Here is a 20348-nt window from a genome sequence, read left to right as displayed (position 1 = left end):
ACTTGTTTTAAAAATTTACATGATCTTAAATTGCATTTTTAAACAGGTACTATCTTCATTTACTGATAAAGAACTCCTTGCATATGCAAAAGCTGGATCAGTAGCTGAGGAGGTCTTAGCAGCAATTCGAACTGTGATTGCTTTCGGAGGACAGAAGAAAGAACTGGAAAGGTTTGAATCTCTTTTTAAGTTGATAGGAATGTTAAATTTTGTGTCATCTTTTATGCCCTTCAGGTTGACAGTGTTGTTGACAATGTGTATGTTTTTTTAAACAGCTTCATCCATATTATAGCATGTCTAATATTCTGGAAAAGTTATGATTCTAGTTGTACTCTTCCTTTTGTTGTTGTTGTTAATGTCATATACTTGTTTCTTCTTTAACCATTTGAACAATTTTTCAGTTACAGTTTACATTCAATATTCTGTATTGGTTTCAGGTGTATAGTGTAATGGTTAGATAATTATATACATTACAATGTGGTCCCCTGATATTTCCAGTACCCACCTGGCACCATACAACATTTTTTACGATATTATTGACTGTATTCTCTATGCTATAATTTACATCCCCATGACTATTCTAACAATTTGTACTGCTTAATCCCTTCCCCTTTTTCACCCAGTCCCTCAAACCGCCACCTCCCCCCCTCACCCCCGGCAATAATCAATCTGTTCTCTATATCTATGAATTTCTTCTTATATCTGCTAATTCAAAGCATTTCCTAGAAACTCCTAGGTGGGTAGTGGCATAAAAATAGTTTCTTGGTGCTGAACCATTTTATCCCTGGCGATAATGTTTCCATCTAGTAAATTCTTATTTATTTCTGTATTTGATATCATTGACACATACTATACTTGATTTTTCTAAGATTGAATGAGTATTTTTGTGTAAGATCTGTGGGGACATGTTAATTTCTGGTTCATTTTCCCTCTTGCCTGGCCCCTCATTAGTAGTTATGCTCCATGATTTAGAAGATAAAAATATAATTAAAAAGCACATCTGTGCAAACGTTCAAAATCTTTTTAACTGTGTGTTAATATTTCCTTTACAACTACTTGTATTCCCTTTTATTAGATTTCTGAGAGTATACATGGTAATTTATTGAAATTTAGAATATCAGATTCATTGATTCCTGAGCAGCAATAGAATTTACTTAAAATTAACATCTGATAATACAGTATTTTAGGTTATGACTATTTCTTTTAGAAAATAGGAAAAACTAAACTGTATTGTTTGGGAGGTTACACATGGTTTGTTAAAGCCATAAAAGAAAACGGGATAATGATTACCTGTGCAGGGGATAAGGAGTTGTGGGTCATAATGGGACACAGAGAAGGGGGTTTCTGTGGGGCTGATGGTGTTTCATTTCTTGACCTCAGTTGTGGTTACGTGGTTATTCACTGTATAATTATTATCTTTTTTTTAATATATTTTATTGATTTTTTTACAGAGAGAAAGGGAGAGGGATAGAGAGCTAGAAACGTTGATGAGAGAGAAACATCGACCAGCTGCCTCTTGCACACCCTCTACCGGGGATGTGCCCGCAACCAATGTACATGCCCTTGACCGGAATCGAACCTGGGACCTTTCAGTCCGCAGACCGACGCTCTACCACTGAGCCAAACTGGTTTCGGCTAATTATTCTTTAAACTGTACATAATGTGTTTGGAGTAGCCTTTTGTTCATATGTGATATTTTACCCCACAAAGATGTCCTCTGAGAATGATTTGTGACGAGGTAGTACTATAGTCCAAAGGAAAGACTTATCTTGATTTTTTTGCTAAGGTTTTTTTGCTTAAGATATGTCTGACTACTAAACTGAGAAGTCTTCCTGAGTGACCAGGCAAACATCCAGTGAGATAAATTCCTTCTTCTCCTGGAGCTTAAATTATAACAGGGCAGTGGAAGAGTACAGACAACCACAAAAAAATAAAATAAAATAAAACAATACCTAATATGCCAGGCAGGGTAAATATTATTTGGAAATAACATACTTTTTTAGAGTCATGAGGTTTCTTGTAGAGATGCTATTCAGAAAGTTCTTTCTGAATAGTTGATGCTTGAGCCGTCAGAGAATAAAGGTTTTAACTTGGGATCCTTTCCAGTTTTCCACCATGGAAAGGTGGGCCAGAAAAGTGCCATGCCCACCAGAAGCAAAGCTTATCTGCTTCTGCCTCGTTTCTGAGCTGAGGAAAAGCATCTTCCCATAGAAATCAAAACTTCAGGCTTCTACACAGTAGGTTCTGAATTTGTATACTATGCAGGCCAAGGAAACAAAGAATAAGAATACTAAATAAAAATAAAAGCTGTAATGATTGGATAATAAGAAACAACATTTTCATGATTCATAGATGATATGATTATAGACATGGAGATTCCTGTAGAGCCTGCAGACTAACAGCATAAAGTAAGACCTGAGTACCTGGTCAGGATTCAGAAAAAATGTCACTCTAGGAACCAGCAGGAAATAGATAGTATTGCATCAGTTCTAAGGTGCACATTTTTCTGTCACAACTCATCCTCTCTTGGCATTGAGATAAGCCCTACAATCAGTGACTTTTTACAATTGCTATGGATCTGAATGGAGATAGATTCTTCCAGGTGGGACTTTGTGCCAATCACTGGGATCACTGCTCCAAGACCACCTTACATTAACTTCTCTGTCTACACTGGTAGTAGGAATTCACACTTCAGACCTGCATGGATACTGCCTATGGTTCAGATTCCCAGGGGAGGGTTTTCCCTGCCCTTTCCCTGTTGCCAAGGTTGAAACACAAGTTATCCTGCTGTCACTTTCCATGTGGCACGTGCTTATTATACTGAGGCTCTAGCCCTTTGGGTCTCACCTGTATGTGAACTGATGCTACATCGAATAACAGAATAACAATGCTTCCTACAGTTAATCACATCCTAAATTTGAGAAATATGAATCTTTTGAAAGATGATTAGCAACAAAATTATAATGAGATATGGGATATAACCTGGGTAGAAGGGAGAGGGCATTTTGGGAGTCAAGTCCAATATGCAGAACTTAGATGAATCTGAACATTTTAGTTCACTAAAAAGTGTAAGGGCATCAGATATTTTTTTAATGGAGTGCTTTAATTAATAGGTACAGAAACATTTTTGTCCCCTAGAGAAGATGGTGATCAACTTTTTATTATAAGAATAAGCAAATGGGCCTACATAGCTCTATTCAAAGGTTCATTTTATTTATCTATCTATCTATTTATTTATTTATTTTAAATCTATTTTATTGATTTTTTACAGAGAGGAAGGGAGAGGGATAGAGAGCTAGAAACATTGATGAGAAGATACACATCGACCAGCTGCCTCCTGCACACACCCCCCACCGGGGATGTGCCTGCAACCAATGTACATGCCCTTGGCTGGAATTGAACCTGGGACCTTTCATTCCGCAGACCGACGCTCTATCCACTGAGCCAAACCAGTTTCAGCTCAAAGGTTCATTTTACATATGAAAGCATCTCTTCAGATGATACGAGTTACTGGGATGTATCTTTGAAAGAACAACCTCCCCTGGAAAATTGGAAATTAGTTTTGTCTGAGGTTAAGAGTTGATTTAAAACTACAGTCTGAAGTCCCAAAGTTCTTTCCAGCTTGCCCATTTCTTAAAAGTTCATTTACTCAACATATTTAACTAGCATGCACTACATGACAAGCACTGTGCTAACCTCTGGATTGTCAGTAAATCAGAAATAGAGGATATTTACCCTTATGTGATCCTTAGTCAAAATTGAAAGGTAGAAAAAAAAGGAAGGAAGGAAAGTAAGAAGGAATATAAGAAAGACATCAAAGAAGCAGATTATAAGTTTTTTAAACATACAATGAGCCAATCAAAGAGTATACTGATGAAGGTGAGAAGGGCAAATTTGCTTTAAATATGGTGGTCAGGAAGGCATTTCTGAGGAGGTTCCATCTAAGCTGAGAAGGGAGGGATGAGAAATGGCCTTCCCGGGTGAGGGCCGGGATAGTAGTCTTTTGGATGTCCTGAGCGGGCAATGACTGTAGGAAATAGAAGGCTCCTGTGGCTGGAGCTCAGCTGAGCCAGGGAAGATTGCGGTGAAGAGAGGCTGTTGAAGGTGGGTCAGGCCGTAACGTGGGGAATTCCAAGTTGTGATGAGGAGTTAGGATTTTATTCCAAGGGCTTTGGGAAGGGGTTGAGAATCTTAAAGAAGGGAAGAGGTGTCCACATCATGTTTAAGATGATTTCTCTGTTTGTAATTGGTCTGGTGAGTAGAGGAGGGCAGTAGAAGAATAGAGCCAGGTGGACCAGTGGGAAGACTGTAGTAGTGGTCCAGGTGAGAGGGCTTACGGTGGCCTGATGGAGACTGCTGCCAGGAGATGGGTAACAGGTACATAGATTTGGGATATAATCTGGAAGTAGAATTGATAAAACTATCCTGAGACCAAATATAATCCTTCAGTTTCTTCCCCTTCCCTTTTCAGCTTCCAAGTACACAAGCAACTAAGGTCTCTAGACTCCCTGTTCAAGTTAGCAGGAGGAAACTTAAAATGAAAATTAACCAGAATTTAAAATGAATTTAATCAATAGTAGAAAATTGTTTTATTCTCCTAAATTAATTTTTTTCTCTCTGCATGTGTCTTGCAAGTGTTTGTCTATTAATATTGCTTTTTATTTGCTTAATTAAAATTGTTTCTTGCACTTGTAAGTGGCTGGTAAATATTTGTATAATATTTAATTAAGAAGAAGAATTTTTTCTAAATACCAATGTTTTTGTTATGTGACTTCAGTCAATTTTAGGAACTCCTACTTTAATTACCATTTTCATACTAATGCTTTCAGTGAATTTAATAGCTGATTTTGTATTGTGACTTTTTTATGGAAATGCTAATAAAAAAATAAAAGGACTATTGTTTATCTCTCCTCCCTCCCCCTCCTTACCCCTTTCTTGTTTTCATTTTCTTTTCTGGTATCTAAATTATTTTCTTCCTTGTTGCTTCTTCCTATGCAAATGTTTCCTCTGGCTGCATGCGACAACAGCTTATCAGTGAAAGATTTCTACATTAGTCTCTCGGTAAGCAAGAACTGAAATAAAGGAGATAACAGGGTGTTAGTCATACCCTTACCGTTCCTTAAATGTAATCATGTATAATTTATGCCTAGTAGTACTTTTCACCTCAGATTAACTCATAAAGTGATATATATATATATATCAACCATTGAAACCTCTTTCTCAAAGATAATTTTTTGTTCAAAGGTTAAAACTGGCAAGTTGGGGATTGACATTTTTGGAGGAAGAAACTCTAATAATACGTTACTATTTTATCACCATGAAGTTCTGTTTAAATTTGGTCTTCAGCAAATGTGGGGGCCATGCAAATTTCATTCGACAGACTTTCCCAACTGATAGATAGCTGGTTAAACAAAGTCATGAGGCCAAAAAGAATGCATGTTTCCATCTGAGCAGGGCTTGAACAACTGTATATGCTAATGGAACAAACCCCCAACGAAAATTAGTATGACATTTATATGGTCATGTTTTTTTTGTAGATTAAAGACCTCAAAATATGAATTCTATGTGGAATTCTTTTATCACAACGATGAACTCCTTTTCTATCAGGCAGTGGTCCAAATTCTACAGGGCATTGTGATTAAGAGGATAAAGACAGATGTAAAGCTTAGTTATGATCTGTCCTATTTCCCTACTAATATTACCTTGATTCTTTATTTTTAATGATCCTTCCTTTACTTTAAATTTGGGCCCCATTATCTTAGCTCCACATCTTGTCTTTTTGAGCAAAGTAGTCTGCTGTGTTCTTTTCAAATGAAGATGAAGTTACAGACAGCAACTCCTTTAACTTTAACATCAGATAGTCACTGATCCCCAAGGATTTAAAAAGTACGAGAATTAACGTTTGGGAGAGAGCTTTAAATCATTAGAACTGTAGGGAGAAAATCTTATCAGTGGACACCAACATTGTTTTTTATTTGCTTCCTTGCTTTTGCCCTCTAATTTGAAGTGCTATGTAATACTTTTTACACTTAAATAAACTGTAAACCATACAGTGATTTCCACAGTTATTGCTGTACTTTCTGTAAGAAGTATTCATGGGTATTTTCCAAGTCTGGCTAATATGATAGAGACCATTGTACTGTGAACAGGTTGCAAGGTCCTCAATGTGCTGAGATTTTTATTTTCTCAGTCCCTGAGGCCTGAGGTGGGTGACCTGAACCACCAGGCCAGAGCCCCTTCTTCCAGCAGTGGGCAGCCATGACATGACCGTGTTGGGGGCCGTGACTGAGGGAATAGGGTGTAGGCAATGTGTAGAAAGACTAATGAAGGGGATGCTGATACACAGTGAGGGATTATTATGTATTTTTAAGCCTGATTATTTTTTCAGGTCCGTGATTTTTAAAAAACGAATGTCGATGGAAATAAGATTCACTACATAGTTTATTTAAATGTAAAATGTATCGCATAACAATTCACAAAATGCTCCTACACATATGTCAAACAAACTCAAAAGAGAGTGGGAGCTTTGCTAGAAATAAATGACAAAGATTTATTCACAGTTCTTATAGTATGCAAACTAGAAACACAGTGAGGCAAAACCCCAGAAGTGTTTGATGAGGAAAGAAAAGTTAAGAGTTCTTGTAACAAAAATCACATCCTTGAGAATAATCAGTCCTGCATCCTTAGCCCCATGATGGGCCCAGAACCGTTACCAGTCAGAAGTCAGGTGATCTGATCTGGATGATGGATGCCACGTGCTGTGGAGGATAGGCACCAGGGGGTCTGGTCTTGCCCCCAGTCCTTTAGAGGATCTTCGGTTTAAATAAATGTCTGGGCATTGAAACAACACTGGGAAGTTCAAAAGTTTTCGTTTCCCAGCTTGTTAAAGCAGGAATAGAAACCCTTCCTGCCTCAGCCTACTTGATTTGAATAATTTAGCAGCTTGACCACAGTGATTCCATTTTATCTCTTCACCCTTCTCCTCACTTTGTTTTCTTTCCATTGGTTCTTCTAGTAGACCCGCAGGGATGCAAGATGGGGTGCAGACCGACTGCAAAGCTGCTGTAATAGTCAGAGATGTGAAGGGCTTACTTCCTAGCATTATTTCTTCATTTTATTAATACATTTAAAAAGCACGCAGATGGTAAGGGAAAGAACAGTGTTCATAGTGTCTGTTTTGTTTTGTGTATGAAACAATGCTGGTGTTAGAAGTTTGCAAACTATTATTCCACTATTTTCACTGTTGTTACTGCCAACAGAAAAGAGGTTTTTAGAAGACTCCCCCCACCAATTAATCTCCTTAAGACTCATTTCCCTCCTCTACAAGAAGAGATTAAATAGTTCTAATATTCTAGGGTCAATGTATGGACAAAAGGAGAATATATGTAAAACACCTACCACGGGGCTGGGCACATTGTAAGACCTCAATAAGCATCCTGCTATATTGACCCATTTCACATGTTTATGAGTATATGTGATCATCTCTGTTACTCCTCCCAGGTACAACAAAAATTTGGAAGAAGCTAAAAGAATCGGGATAAGGAAAGCCATTACGGCCAACATCTCTATGGGCGCTGCTTTCCTGCTGATCTATGCATCATATGCTCTGGCATTCTGGTATGGGACCTCCTTGGTCCTTTCAGGAAAATACTCTATTGGAAAAGTACTCACTGTAAGTGATAGCATATTGAGAAAAGAATCACTGTTTTAAAAAATGCCAATGAAATGGCAGTGTGGCATTGGCTTGACTGTTGGAGAATACATCTTGAGGAACGAGTGAATAACATAGGCGTTAACTATTAGATTGAAAAGTGGTAAGGAAATCAGATGTATTCAACAACCAGTTTTGTCTTTTTTTGTAATCCCCGTTGAAAAGTCTATCCTGTGGCCCAGATTAATACTAACGTCACCAGTCTCTATAGCATAAACTTTTCATTAGTGAATCTATATCTTTTTAAATATATATATTTAAATATATATAAATAAAAATTTATATATATATATATATATATATATATATATATATATATATATATGTTTTCATTGATTTCAGAGAGAGGAAGGGAGAAGGAGGGAGAGAAACATCAATTGATTGCCTCCTGCATGCCCCCTACTGTGGATCGAGCCCACAACCGGGGCATGTGCCCTGAACCGGAATCGAACTCACAGCCTCCTGGTGCCTGGAATGGTGCTCAATCAAATGAGCCACACAGGTCGGGCTCAGTCTGCAGGTTGATCTAATAAAGTGCATATTGTTAGAAGTGTCACTTGGTTCCTTTTTCATAGGCTAAGCATAAGTATATTTAGTTAATGACAGACCCTATTTGATTGAGTCCCTTAAAATCAGTTCCCTTTCTCAGGAAATAGGTTGGTAGTGTGGGTCTGATAATTGTGTCTCTTGTTTTTTTCAGACTTTGCCTCATCTATGATGTATAGGGCTCTTTAATTAAGAATGGTTTTAACCAAAAAGCTTTCATTAGGATAGTGATACTGTGGGTGAGCCTTGGTTGATAAGAGAAGTATTCTGCTTCATTGTGGTATAGATAGGCAGTTGTAAATCCAGTATTCACTGAGCACAGATCTGCCTTTCAAACTGGAACCATCGAGAGTAGGAGCAAGCCACAGGATTTGATATCAGGCCGACGTGTTTCAAATTCCAGCCTATAACTTTTAGCTGTATGCTTTGGGGCGGCCACATAGACTTTTCAAGCCTTCATACCTCTTTTGCCAAATAGAAATGGCAGTATTGTTGTAAGGACTAATTGATAAAAATGAATATAGAATCACTTAGCAGAATTCCTTGTATATGAATTCTTGGGGACTAAAGTTACTATGTGGTTTAGAAAGAAAGGAATAGTGACATTAGTTCTCTTTAACCCGATGAGAAACAAAATCAAAGCCAGGTCTTTATCAGTAAGAAACTGATTTGGGCAAAATCAAAACCTGTTTGCCTGACCTCAAAGAGAACAGTTTGGTAGAGGGGGGAAGAAAAGACAACCTGGTAAAGAATAATGCCTTAAGTGTGTGTGCTGTACAATTTACAAAATATTTTTATATGTGCTGTTTCTGGGTATGGAACATAGAATCTTGCCTGCTTTTTTCAAATGAAAAATGGAAACCCAGAAACTCTAGAAGAATTGCCTGGAGACATATAGCCAAATAGCGCTTAACCCAGGATTCAGACCTAGACCTTGTGTGTCTCCTACTAGGGTTTAATTCCTCTATCTGCTGATGGTCTAAACCAAAGCTCTTAGCCACTCAATAAATATTGAAATATTCTATTATAATATTCTGGTCCTATAGAATTTACACAATTGTCTCACTGAGCACGTAAGACTAATCCTGCATTCTAAGTTGAAAAGTTAAGCTATTAAATATTTAAAAATATTTTAAAACATATTTTTAACACCCAGGATTTGCTAGGTATATGTTACCTTGCCATTTTAAAATTTAGTAAGTTGTATTAGGAAAAAAGAGTATGAAAAGATTGTTTAAACAGTACCTCAGGAACGTGACGCTTTTCCTTCCCATCCCTCAGGTCTTCTTCTCCGTGTTAATTGGGGCTTTTAGTATTGGACAGGCATCTCCAAGCATTGAAGCATTTGCAAATGCAAGAGGAGCAGCGTTTGAAATCTTCAGGATAATTGACAATGTGAGTCTCAGCTGGCTATTTACCCAGCTATTTAAAAGTGTTTCTAGTTAAAAAGTAGATTTTTTTTTTTTTATCACTTGTTCCAACTCTCCACAAACATCACTCCAAGCAGTTGTTGTAACCTAGTCAAACCTTCTGATATTTTATTCTGTTTAGAAGCCAAGCATTGACAGTTATTCGAGGAATGGGCACAAACCAGATAATATTCAGGGAAATTTGGAATTCACAGATGTGCACTTCAGTTACCCATCTCGCAAAGAAGTTCAGGTACAGTGATCAATGATGAATCAATGACTCAATGATGTATTGAATACTTTCTCATACTTTCCTTTGGAGACTTTAAAAGAATATGAATGTTTAACCCTCACTTTGAGTTCAGCTGTCCATTCGTAGTCCTGTGTATTGCTGTTAAGTTTTATTTCTCACTCATCCCCCCAGATCTTGAAGGGCCTCAACCTGCAGGTTCGGAGTGGGCAGACAGTGGCCCTGGTTGGGAACAGCGGCTGTGGGAAAAGCACGACGGTCCAGCTGATCCAGAGGCTGTACGACCCCGCGGAGGGCACGGTGAGAGGGCGCTGGCTGGGCAAGATGCCGCAGCCATCACGGTGCCATTGCAGGCCACACGCTACTGTGCCGCAGTGGGTAAAAGTGACACTTTTCACTTCAGGTCAGCATTGATGGACAGGACATCAGGACCATCAACGTAAGGTATCTGCGGGAAATCATCGGCGTGGTGAGTCAGGAGCCTGTGTTGTTTGCCACCACAATAGCCGAAAATATTCGCTATGGCCGTGAAAACGTCACCATGGATGAGATTGAGAAAGCTGTCAAGGAAGCCAATGCCTATGACTTTATCATGAAACTGCCTAATGTAAGTCCTTCTTGATCTTTGTCATGCCAGAGGTTCAAAGACTAGAGTGCTGACCTAATGCTTAACAAGTTAGGAAACTGTGATCTGGAGGAATCTTCTAAGAAGGGAAACCCAGATTACCTCAGATTGTAAAGCTCTTAGCAGCCAGTCATGTTTTTGAAAAGGAGGGTTGGTTATTGCTGAGTTTTAAGGAACTGGGTTGTATTACCCAGGAGGTTCCTTCCCGTCTTAAAACGGGAGCTGGGATAACTTGTGCTATTGCTAACTCATCCTGTGTTTTCTTGTTGTAGAAATTTGACACCCTCGTTGGAGACAGAGGGGCGCAGCTGAGTGGGGGACAGAAACAGAGAATCGCCATCGCTCGGGCCCTGGTTCGCAACCCCAAGATCCTGCTGCTGGACGAGGCCACGTCCGCCTTGGACACTGAGAGTGAAGCAGTGGTGCAGGCGGCCCTGGATAAGGTCTGTGAGCCTCAGTTCATACCAACCTGATTCATCAGCATAAGATCATCTCACCAGAAGTTATTCTTAGTATTTTTATTTATTGTTTTCTTTTCAGAGAGAGTGAGCAAGGTAGATAGAGAAAGAAGCATCAGGTTGTTGTTCCACTTATTTAGGCATTCATTGGTTAATTCTCTTATGACAAACTTGGCATATCAAGATGATGCTCTAAAGCTACCTGGCCAGGGCCTTAATATTATTATTTTTTTTTTAAAGTAAGTTTTCAATCGCTTCTAAAGTTATTCCTTCCACTCCACTATCAAAATAAAATAATCAGGCCTCTGGATCTGTTTGTTTCATTATTCTTTCTTTCTTTATTTTTAAGTAGAGATGCATTAACTTTCATTGAAAGGTACTTGCAAGTTTTTTAAATTAAACAATGAGAAATACAGACTCAAAGGAAAATGGGTCTTTATTGTAATGTCAAAAATGTAGTTTTAGAGAAAACCTGTTACTGAGGTTTTGTGAGTTTTTACTTTTGTCGACCAGGGGGAAATATCATCTGAAGGTTCACGTTTAATTTCCAAGGTGGTAAAGGCTTGATGAAGACTCTACTGGAAATGAGAAACCTCTTATCCCCCGTGGAGAGGCCGTGGAATGTCCTTGACTAGCAACAGGGTTTGACCTTCCTGCCATTCTTGAGTTAGTGTGATTCATTCACCAAAGAGGATTTGAGTGCTTGTTCTGTGCCAGGCACTAAGTGCTGTGTCCCTGGCATTTAACGTAACCAGGCCAGCTCTGTGAGGACGAGGACTGTGGAGACCCAAAAGCGCTCTGAGTTGAAGTGTCACAGTAGAATTCAAAGATGAACTCATATTTGTCCCGACTCTTCCTCTCTCTAATAATAAAACAACACTGCATGTTCCTTTAAACATCCTGTCATTGTGCTTAATAGATTGTTGAGGGAGGAAAAAGGTTATAAAAATTGTGTCGTGGTTTCCTCCTTCGCTATGCTTATCTGTAATTTCACATCTGTGTCTTCTTCTTATTCTACAACAGTATTAACTTGTAAATAAAAACTGTTTTGAAAAGGTTGCATCTAAAAATACTTTCTGCTGCCCTGGCTGGTGTGGATCAGTTGGTTGGGCATCTTCCCAGGCACTGAAAGGTTGCTGGTTCGATTCCCAGTCAGGACACATGCCCAGGGTGCAGGCTCAATCCCCTGTAGACGGCGTGCGGGAGGCAGCTGACAGATGTTTTCCTCTCATACCAATATTTCTCTCTCTCCCACTTCCTTCCTCTCTTTCTAAAAATCAATTAAAAAGTATTAATAAACTAAAAAACACTTTTTTAAAAAGTCCTTTTCTTGAAAACATCCAAAGAATTGAGCCATTGTCTTCTCTACTTTCTAGTTGCTACTACCTAATTTTCCTATATGTCTTTTTTTCCTTAGAGTTTTCCACTTTTTCTCATATTGATCTTGATATCTTTTTTGGTAATTTCTATTAAGAATTTTGTTGCTAGTTCCAGAAGAAAAATGTAGAGTACCAAATATCATAAGCATTGGGAAAGTTACAAAGCCTAAGGAAATTTCATACAAGTTCTGGTTATCTGTCTGGGTTTTGTATTAAAATAACAATGAGATTGGCATTTAAAAATATCTATACTCTTCAGTGTTTCCATAGTGCTTCACTGAGGCAAAGTACCATTTACTTAGAACTTCCCATGTGTATATGTCACAATGCTTCATGTGCATTATTTTATTTAGTATCACACGTGTTCTAAAAAATGAGTACTTTTTACCATCCCCATTTTATGTTTGAATAAATTGATCCTCATGCAGGTTAACAGATTTGGATTAAACACTGGAATTCATAAATGGCAGAGCTAAGATATCAACGTCACGCTGAAGTTTATCTGGACTGTGCTGCCTCTTACTTACTGTCTGTCTTGATCCTCCAGATATCCTGTGACATAGCTAGTGTGCACTGGTGTGGCACATGAGCCTGTGTCTGCTCTGATTGGCCAATGCCTGGGCTGTAGAGTTTTTTACTTTGAATAAGCCCTTAATTATTACTGCTAACTTAGGCTGATAGATTTAAAGGTATACATAATATTAAGATGTGACTATCATATTTATCCTTATCCTTATCCTATATAATAAAAACCTAATATACTAAGTGTCTGGTCATTCAGTTGTCCATTCAACCAATCAAAGCATAATATGCACTGACCACCAGGGGCAGATATTTCAAATAGTAGGTTAGCTTGCTGCTGGGGTCTGACCAATTGGGACTGAGTGAGACAAGCCGGACATACCCTGGAGCCCTCCCACGATCCCTCTCTGGAAGGCCAACCTCCTGCATCCCACCCCAACTCCAATTATGTACTGGTGGGGTCCCTTGGCCTGGCTTGTGCCCTCTCACAATTCAGGACTCCTCAGGGGATGTCAGAGAGCCTGTTTCTGCCAGATCCCACAGGCCAGGCCGAGGGACCCCACTGCTGCATGAATTCGTGCACTGGGCCCCTAATTACATAATAAAGCATCATTTAAGTCCATACCAATTGACTATATATTTACTAAAGCCAGAGACTACATTATATAGCTTGGATAGTTTCACAGTGTGCAAGACATTGATACTCAATAAACACAAGTTGAATGAATAAATGTTTGCATAAAATTGTTCATGTATTCAAAAGTCAAATTTTCCTCTCTTTAGGCCAGAAAAGGCCGGACCACCATCGTGGTAGCGCATCGGTTGTCTACAGTCCGTAATGCTGATGTCATCGCTGGTTTTGATAATGGAGTCATTGTAGAGAAAGGAAATCATGATGAACTCATGAAAGAGAAAGGCATTTACTTCAAACTTGTCACTATGCAGGTATAGTCTAACTCCAGATTTTCCTAAAGTATCTCAGGTATATACTGATTTTGCTATATTTAGTGCTATAAGTAAATGTAAGTTGACTTGATTATCTTGAGAAGTGGGGGGAAAATACTTGAGGGATTTAGGATTAGACCACTGTTTTAGATATTTTATTTCTCTATAAAGAAGGCTCATTAGAGAAAGTTAAAGAAAAGTCTAAATAGTTTTATATGTGGGTGTTGAACAGAATAGTGGTTAATCTGAATTAAAGTGTTTGTAAGCAGAAAATGCATTCCACATTCTGAAGACTTAGTACAAAAGAATGCAAAATATTTCAATAAATATTTGCACTGGTTACATGTTAAAATGCTAATGTCTTAGATACAGTAGGTTAAATAAAATATGTAATTAAAATTGATATTACTGGCCAAGAGACATATGAAAAAATGCTCAAAGTCACTGAATCATCAGAGAGATGTAAATTAAAACAACAATGAGGTATCACTTCACACCTGCCAGAATGGCTACCATCAACAAATCAACAAATGACAAGTGCTGGTGGGAATACAGATTGGTGCAACCATTATGGAAAACAGTATGGAGTTTCCCCCAAAAATTATATATGGAACTACCATTTGACCCAGTGATCCCACTTCTAAGAATATATCCTAAGAAACCCGAAACACCAGTCAGAAAGAATATATGTACCCCTATGTTCATACCAGCACAATTTACAATAGCTAAATCTGGAAACAGCCGAAGTGCCCATCAGTAGATGAGTGGATAAAAAAGCTATAGTACATTTATACCATGGAATATTATGCAGCATAAAAAAAAGAATCTCTTACTCTTTGAGACAGTATCGAGGGACTTGGAGAGTATCATGCTAAGTGAAATAAGTCAGTCAGAGAAAGACAAGTATCACATGATCACTCTCATATGTGGAATCTAAAAAACAAAATAAACTGATGAACAGAATGGATCCAGAGACATAGAAGCATGGAACAGAATGCAGAATCTCAAAGGGAAGGCAGGGGGAGAGTGGGTGGGTGGGTGGGAGGTAATCAACCAAAGAACTTGTATGCATATATCAATAACCCATGGGCACAGACAATAGGGTGCTGAAGGCCTGGGGGCGGGCTGGAGGGGGTCAATGGGGGAAAGAAGGAGACATATGTAATACTTTCAACAATAAAGAATGATTAAAATAAAAAAAATTTAAAAAATAAATTTACACACACAAAAAAAAATTGATAGTACTTGTCTCACACTTTTTTAATGTGGCCACTGAGAAAATTTGAAATGACAGCTGTGGCTCACAGTGTGGCTTATGCGTGTTTCTGTTGACAGCACTGGTCCAAAGCAAACATGATTGAGCCCAAAACACCCACAAGACAGATGACTAGATCAGTTATGTGGAGTGATGCCGTGCCATTTTAGCATATTTTCAAATATATTTGAAAATATATTTGTGGTTTTAATTTTCAAATATATTATAAAAAAAGAAATAGCAGTTTAACTTTATCCTTTCCTATATATCTACTCAGATTGCCATTTTTCTAATATTCAATGACTAATTCTCATAGGTTAACTGAGCCTAACCAGCTTATGCATATATCTTGTTTATTTTAGACAAGAGGAAATGAAATTGAATTGGAAAATGAAACAAGTGAATCCAAAAATGAAATGGATGATTTGGAAATGTCTCCAAAAGATTCAGGATCCAGTCTAATAAGAAGAAGATCATCTCGCAAGAGTATCTGTGCACCACAAAGCCAAGACAGAAAGCTTAGTGAAAAAGAGGCCTTGGTACGGAGGGTTAGGGTTGGGGTGGGCATGGGAACAAGAAAGGATTATTCAGAATCCTCCTGTTCTATCCCCCAGAGTGTTCTACAGACTAATATCTCAACATTTTAGACTTGAGTTAGAATTTATGAATGATAATTTATAGGTCAAGAATTATAAAATTAAAATGTATCATGTGAAGAGACAAATTATAATAGGTCTTCGAATATAAACATTTCTATTCTTTTATCCCTACTTGCAAATATTCTTGTCATGGTTGTGGAAATAGCATTTATTTCTTTAAAAATTGAGGAGTAACAATCAGTCAGTGCTTTTTTAAGTATTTGTATTTTTTATTTTAAAGAAAAAGGAAGGGAGAAGGAGAGGTAGAAAAATCTTTGAGAGAAACATTAGTCGGCTGTCTCCTGCATGCCTGATTAGGGATTGAGCCTACAAACTAAGCATGTGCCCTGACGGAATGAAACCAGTGATCTCTTGGTGCATGGGTCCACGCTCAATCAACTGAGCAACACTGGCCGGGCATTTTTTTATTATTATTATTTTGTGTGTGTGTGTGTGTGTGTGTGTGTGTGTGTGTGTTTTAAGCTAAAGAACTATCAATTGATTAGGAAATAAGAATTAAATATGTTCATTAGATTTTTTTGTATATGGAAGAACTGTTCATTATTAAATCAATTAAGAATCAATTATTTTTCTTACTAACCTGTAGAACTATTTTGTGTTTTCCAGGATGAAGATATACCTCCAGTTTCCTTTTGGAGGATTCTAAAGTTGAATATCACCGAATGGCCTTATTTTGTGGTGGGTATATTGAGTGCTATTGTAAATGGAGGCCTGCAACCAGCATTTTCAGTGATATTTTCAAAGATCATAGGGGTAAGTGTTGATGTTTACTTCTGGATTTACTTGTGAGTCCTGACTAAAGAATGAACTGTTTACATTTGTAATTGTATATGAAAGCCAAAAGGACATGTACCTTCCTATGAAACTAAGCAGCTTACAGATGTAAGAATAGAAGTCTGGTTTGGGATAGGAAAGCTCATTTTTCTACTCCCCTTTTGTGCTGGCAGTCAGTCGGTTTCTCTAGGGCCCAGACTGAAGTAGTCGATGAAACTGACTAGGTGACTGAACCTTACGTGCCCTCACTAGGCTCTGAGGGAATGTCATGGGCTGTCCTATCACCACCGGGCAGAGAGAGTCCCCTGTGTATTTATTTGTCAGGCTGGCTTGAGAGGGAACTCTTCTCTTACATATACGCTTATCCAGACATGAGCAGGCCTGGCTTGCTGCCTCCATAAGAAATCCATCTCGTTTATTAAGATGCAAACAAATGGAACAGCTTCCAAAAGATTGCGGTTGTCACACATTGGTTGCACTTGCCTTTCATGATGGCATTTTCAACAACATGGTTACAATCCCGGCAGGAACGCTTTCTTTTTAGTGACAGATATTCAAACCTCAAGATGAAGACACCCTGGCCCTAACTCCTGGAAATACTATGGAAAAAAAAATTGATCACTATATAAAACAGAGGCCAAACACTAACATACATACATATATATATATATATATATATATATATATATATATATATATATATATATATCATAAATATTCAGGTCTACCCATGCCTGGCTAACTTATTTCAGGTTGGCATTCATATATTTAACCCTTTGCACTCCGCTGTCCCCTCTCAGGGGACATCGGAATTCTAGCATATCACTCTGATGTCCCCTCTCAGGGGGGACATTGCAGTTTATTAGTGATTACGGGGAATTGAGTTAATTCAGCGCACGTTTCCGCAGCAAAGTAGCGTCGAGTAGTTGGTAGCTAATGTCCAGAATGGTTCGGAGTGCAAAGGGTTAATGTATTCATTCAAGAGATATTTTTTCAGTGTTTGCTTTGTGCCAGCTACTATTCTATGGGCTGAAAAGGTAATAAGAAGGAGACAGGGCTGGACTGCATGGAGCATATGTTTTAGGTCAGGAGTTTAGCAAATTTTTTCTATCAAGGATATTTTAGGCTCTGTAGGCCAGAGGGTCTCTGTGGCAAATATTCAACCTTGCCATTGTAGTGCAAAAGTTGTCATGTTAAGACGTTACATAAACATTTGGCTGGTGCCCTGTATTTCACCAGTTCTTCTAACGTTGGTCTTGCAGGCAGAGAAGGAGACATTGGAGGAGGGGTGGGAGAATTTGAATTAGTTAGGAATGGGTTTTTGCTGTGTACAACAAAAACTCAATTTAAGGATTTTTTTGTTTTGTTTTTTCACTCCTTACAGAACAATAGGTTTCAAAGCAGGTGGTCCAGACTGACACATTAGCTCCTAGATAGTATTAGGCAGGCAATCAGCCATCTGCCTCACTAACGGTTTGGGTTTGTAACACAGAGTTAAGGTTGTGGGCTGTGAGTTAGATTGCTTGGGTTTATATCCCTGGATCATCGCTTGTGGGGCTGTGTTATGTTGAACACGTTAGTTCACCTCTCTGTGCTTCAGTTTTCCTCGGTGTAAAATAGTGATGCTAATAAAATAAACCTCAGGAGTTGGTTGTGAGGATCACAGGAGTAATACACAAATTTGCTTGTAATAGTGCCTGGCACAGAGTGAGAACTCACTGATTGGTAGCTATTCTTTTTGTTGGAATGACATCAAGAAAAATTATTTTTTTTCTAAAAAGCTCTTTTCCTTACAAAGAACAAAACTGTCGGTATGTGGCTGTCACAACACGGATTTCGGCTCACTATGTAGAGCGATGTTTGCCTTCTTCCCCTGTGGAGTGGTTATTCTCTGCGCTCCTAGAGCCCAGGACATCCTCATAGCTCTTCTGCCCATCTCTGGAAGTGTCTCCATGTGTGGTGCTGGGTCAGCTGGCTGTAGACCCACTGACTTTCTAACTGGCCACTCTACAGAGAAGACTGGGTCAAGGAAACATCTCTCTTATTTTGCACTGAGTGAATGACCCCCACTTTCTGATTCACCAAAATCACATCATCAGACTTGCCTCCAGACACCCTGGGACAGTTTGAAATGCCCAAATCGAAAAACAGTGAATGGCCCTACAGTGTAATTTCCCACCAGAGGAGGAACAGAGATTCCATCTCAATTCCACTTCACAGAGTAGGTGGGGCACTCATGACTCCAAGGGGGAGTCTGAGCAGGAAGAGTGTTGGGTTGATTTGGGAATGACAGACCCATTATCAGCCTCTAGGGAAGGGAACGTATGTACACCTTTAAGTTTGGGATTAAGGAAGCCAACCCCAACCTTCAATGTACCAAAGGCCTCTTGACCCCTGATGACTGTGCTAGATGGGAAATGGGTCTGACCCTGAATGACTCCTTCAGTGACTGACTTAAAACCCCTTTCATTATTTTCTTAACAGATTTTTACCAGAAATGATGATCCTGAAACAAAACGACAGAACAGTAACTTCTTCTCACTGTTGTTTCTAGTCCTCGGAATTATTTCTTTTATTACATTTTTCCTTCAGGTAAATGTCTACATTTTCACTTTATTGATTTTGAGAAATGCATCATTATTCCACTGTGGGAATTTAAAAACATCTATGTAGTTTGCTTTTTAGTAGAATTGCTTCTATATTAACTGGGCTATTAGCAGCCAAATTTCTTTGCAAATTAAAAAAAAAAATGTTTTGCTTCCTCTGGCTCCCTTGCTTACCACCTCCTCTTCACTCTTACTATCTCCAGCTGTAATGTTAATGAAATCAGAGGGAACAGAGCAAAGGAATTCAGTGCTCTAAGAGATTAGTATTGTAAGGCATTTTGGGTTTTCGTGTTAGACCTAGGTTGAGTACAAGTTGAACCAGTTTTTAATTTTGTATCTTCGGGCAAATAAGTAATTTAAACTAAGTTTCCTCATCTGTTAAATAAGGATCATTAATTGCCTCTCAATGTTTAAAAGAGATCATGTGACTAAGTGCTCAGGCCTGTGTGAGGTGGTAGCAAACACTCAGTCACCTATTAAATGAATAAATTATAGCCACATGTGATTTTTGTAAGACAGAATTCTCAGGTCTCTTTATTTAATGTCTTGTAAGCATGAATTAGTATATTTTTTAAAGATTACTTATTGATTTTTAGAAAGAGAGGAAAGGAGAGGGAGAGGGAAAGAAAGAAAAAAAACATAGATGTGAAAGCAAAGCATCAATCTGATGCCTCTTGCATGCCCCCTATCCTGATCAGGATTTATACTGGCAAACCAACTGAGACATACCGGCCAGGCCCATGCAATAATAACTTAAATAAAACGTTGTTGTAGACATTGTATAGGTGGTACCAAAGGAAAAGACTAAATTCTTTCATTACTAAATACTTCGACTCTCATTGTGGAATTTGACCATACTATAAATAGGTGTGACATTCTTACTCTAACTAAGATTGTCCTGCCAAGTCTTCATGCCAGAGGTAAAGATTGCTGAGGGTGAAGTTGGTCAAAGAATTGGGAGGGAGGGAGGCCTTGAGCTGGTCCCTTCAACTGGAGAGATTGGGATTGGTGAAGCCAAGGCAATGAAACAGAACCTTTGTAACATGATGGTGGAGGAGGGGGGGGGGGGCGGGTTGAGACTGGGAAACCGGTGAAACCGGTGTAGGAGTGAAGGCCCTGAATTATAGGGCCTCAGAAGTGCAGATACGATGCCGATGCCGAGCCTAATGTGAGAGTGCCCGGCCCCTCATTTAGAAACATAAGGAAGAG

General features: G+C 38.6%; 1 protein-coding gene across 2 annotated transcripts in view; it reads left to right on the top strand.

Annotated features, from left to right (window-relative positions):
- The window catches only part of ABCB1 (ATP binding cassette subfamily B member 1), a 71891-nt gene that overhangs the window by 28485 nt on the left and 23058 nt on the right, over positions 1-20348 (top strand). For both annotated transcript variants that reach the window (XM_084897353.1, XM_084897354.1), the window contains 11 exons: positions 47-171; positions 7501-7672; positions 9539-9652; positions 9809-9919; positions 10091-10216; positions 10320-10523; positions 10814-10984; positions 13684-13845; positions 15463-15639; positions 16366-16512; positions 19018-19125. In XM_084897353.1, coding sequence (XP_084753479.1) covers positions 47-171; positions 7501-7672; positions 9539-9652; positions 9809-9919; positions 10091-10216; positions 10320-10523; positions 10814-10984; positions 13684-13845; positions 15463-15639; positions 16366-16512; positions 19018-19125 — 1617 coding nt within the window. The remainder of the gene's footprint in view (positions 1-46; positions 172-7500; positions 7673-9538; positions 9653-9808; positions 9920-10090; positions 10217-10319; positions 10524-10813; positions 10985-13683; positions 13846-15462; positions 15640-16365; positions 16513-19017; positions 19126-20348) is intronic.

The sequence above is a fragment of the Pipistrellus hanaki genome, assembly GCF_964339955.1.
Source record: "Pipistrellus hanaki genome assembly, chromosome: 10".
Lineage (NCBI taxonomy): Eukaryota > Metazoa > Chordata > Mammalia > Chiroptera > Vespertilionidae > Pipistrellus > Pipistrellus hanaki.
The sequence above is the reverse complement of the archived record's forward strand: the minus strand, read 5'-3'. Positions and strand labels throughout refer to the sequence as shown.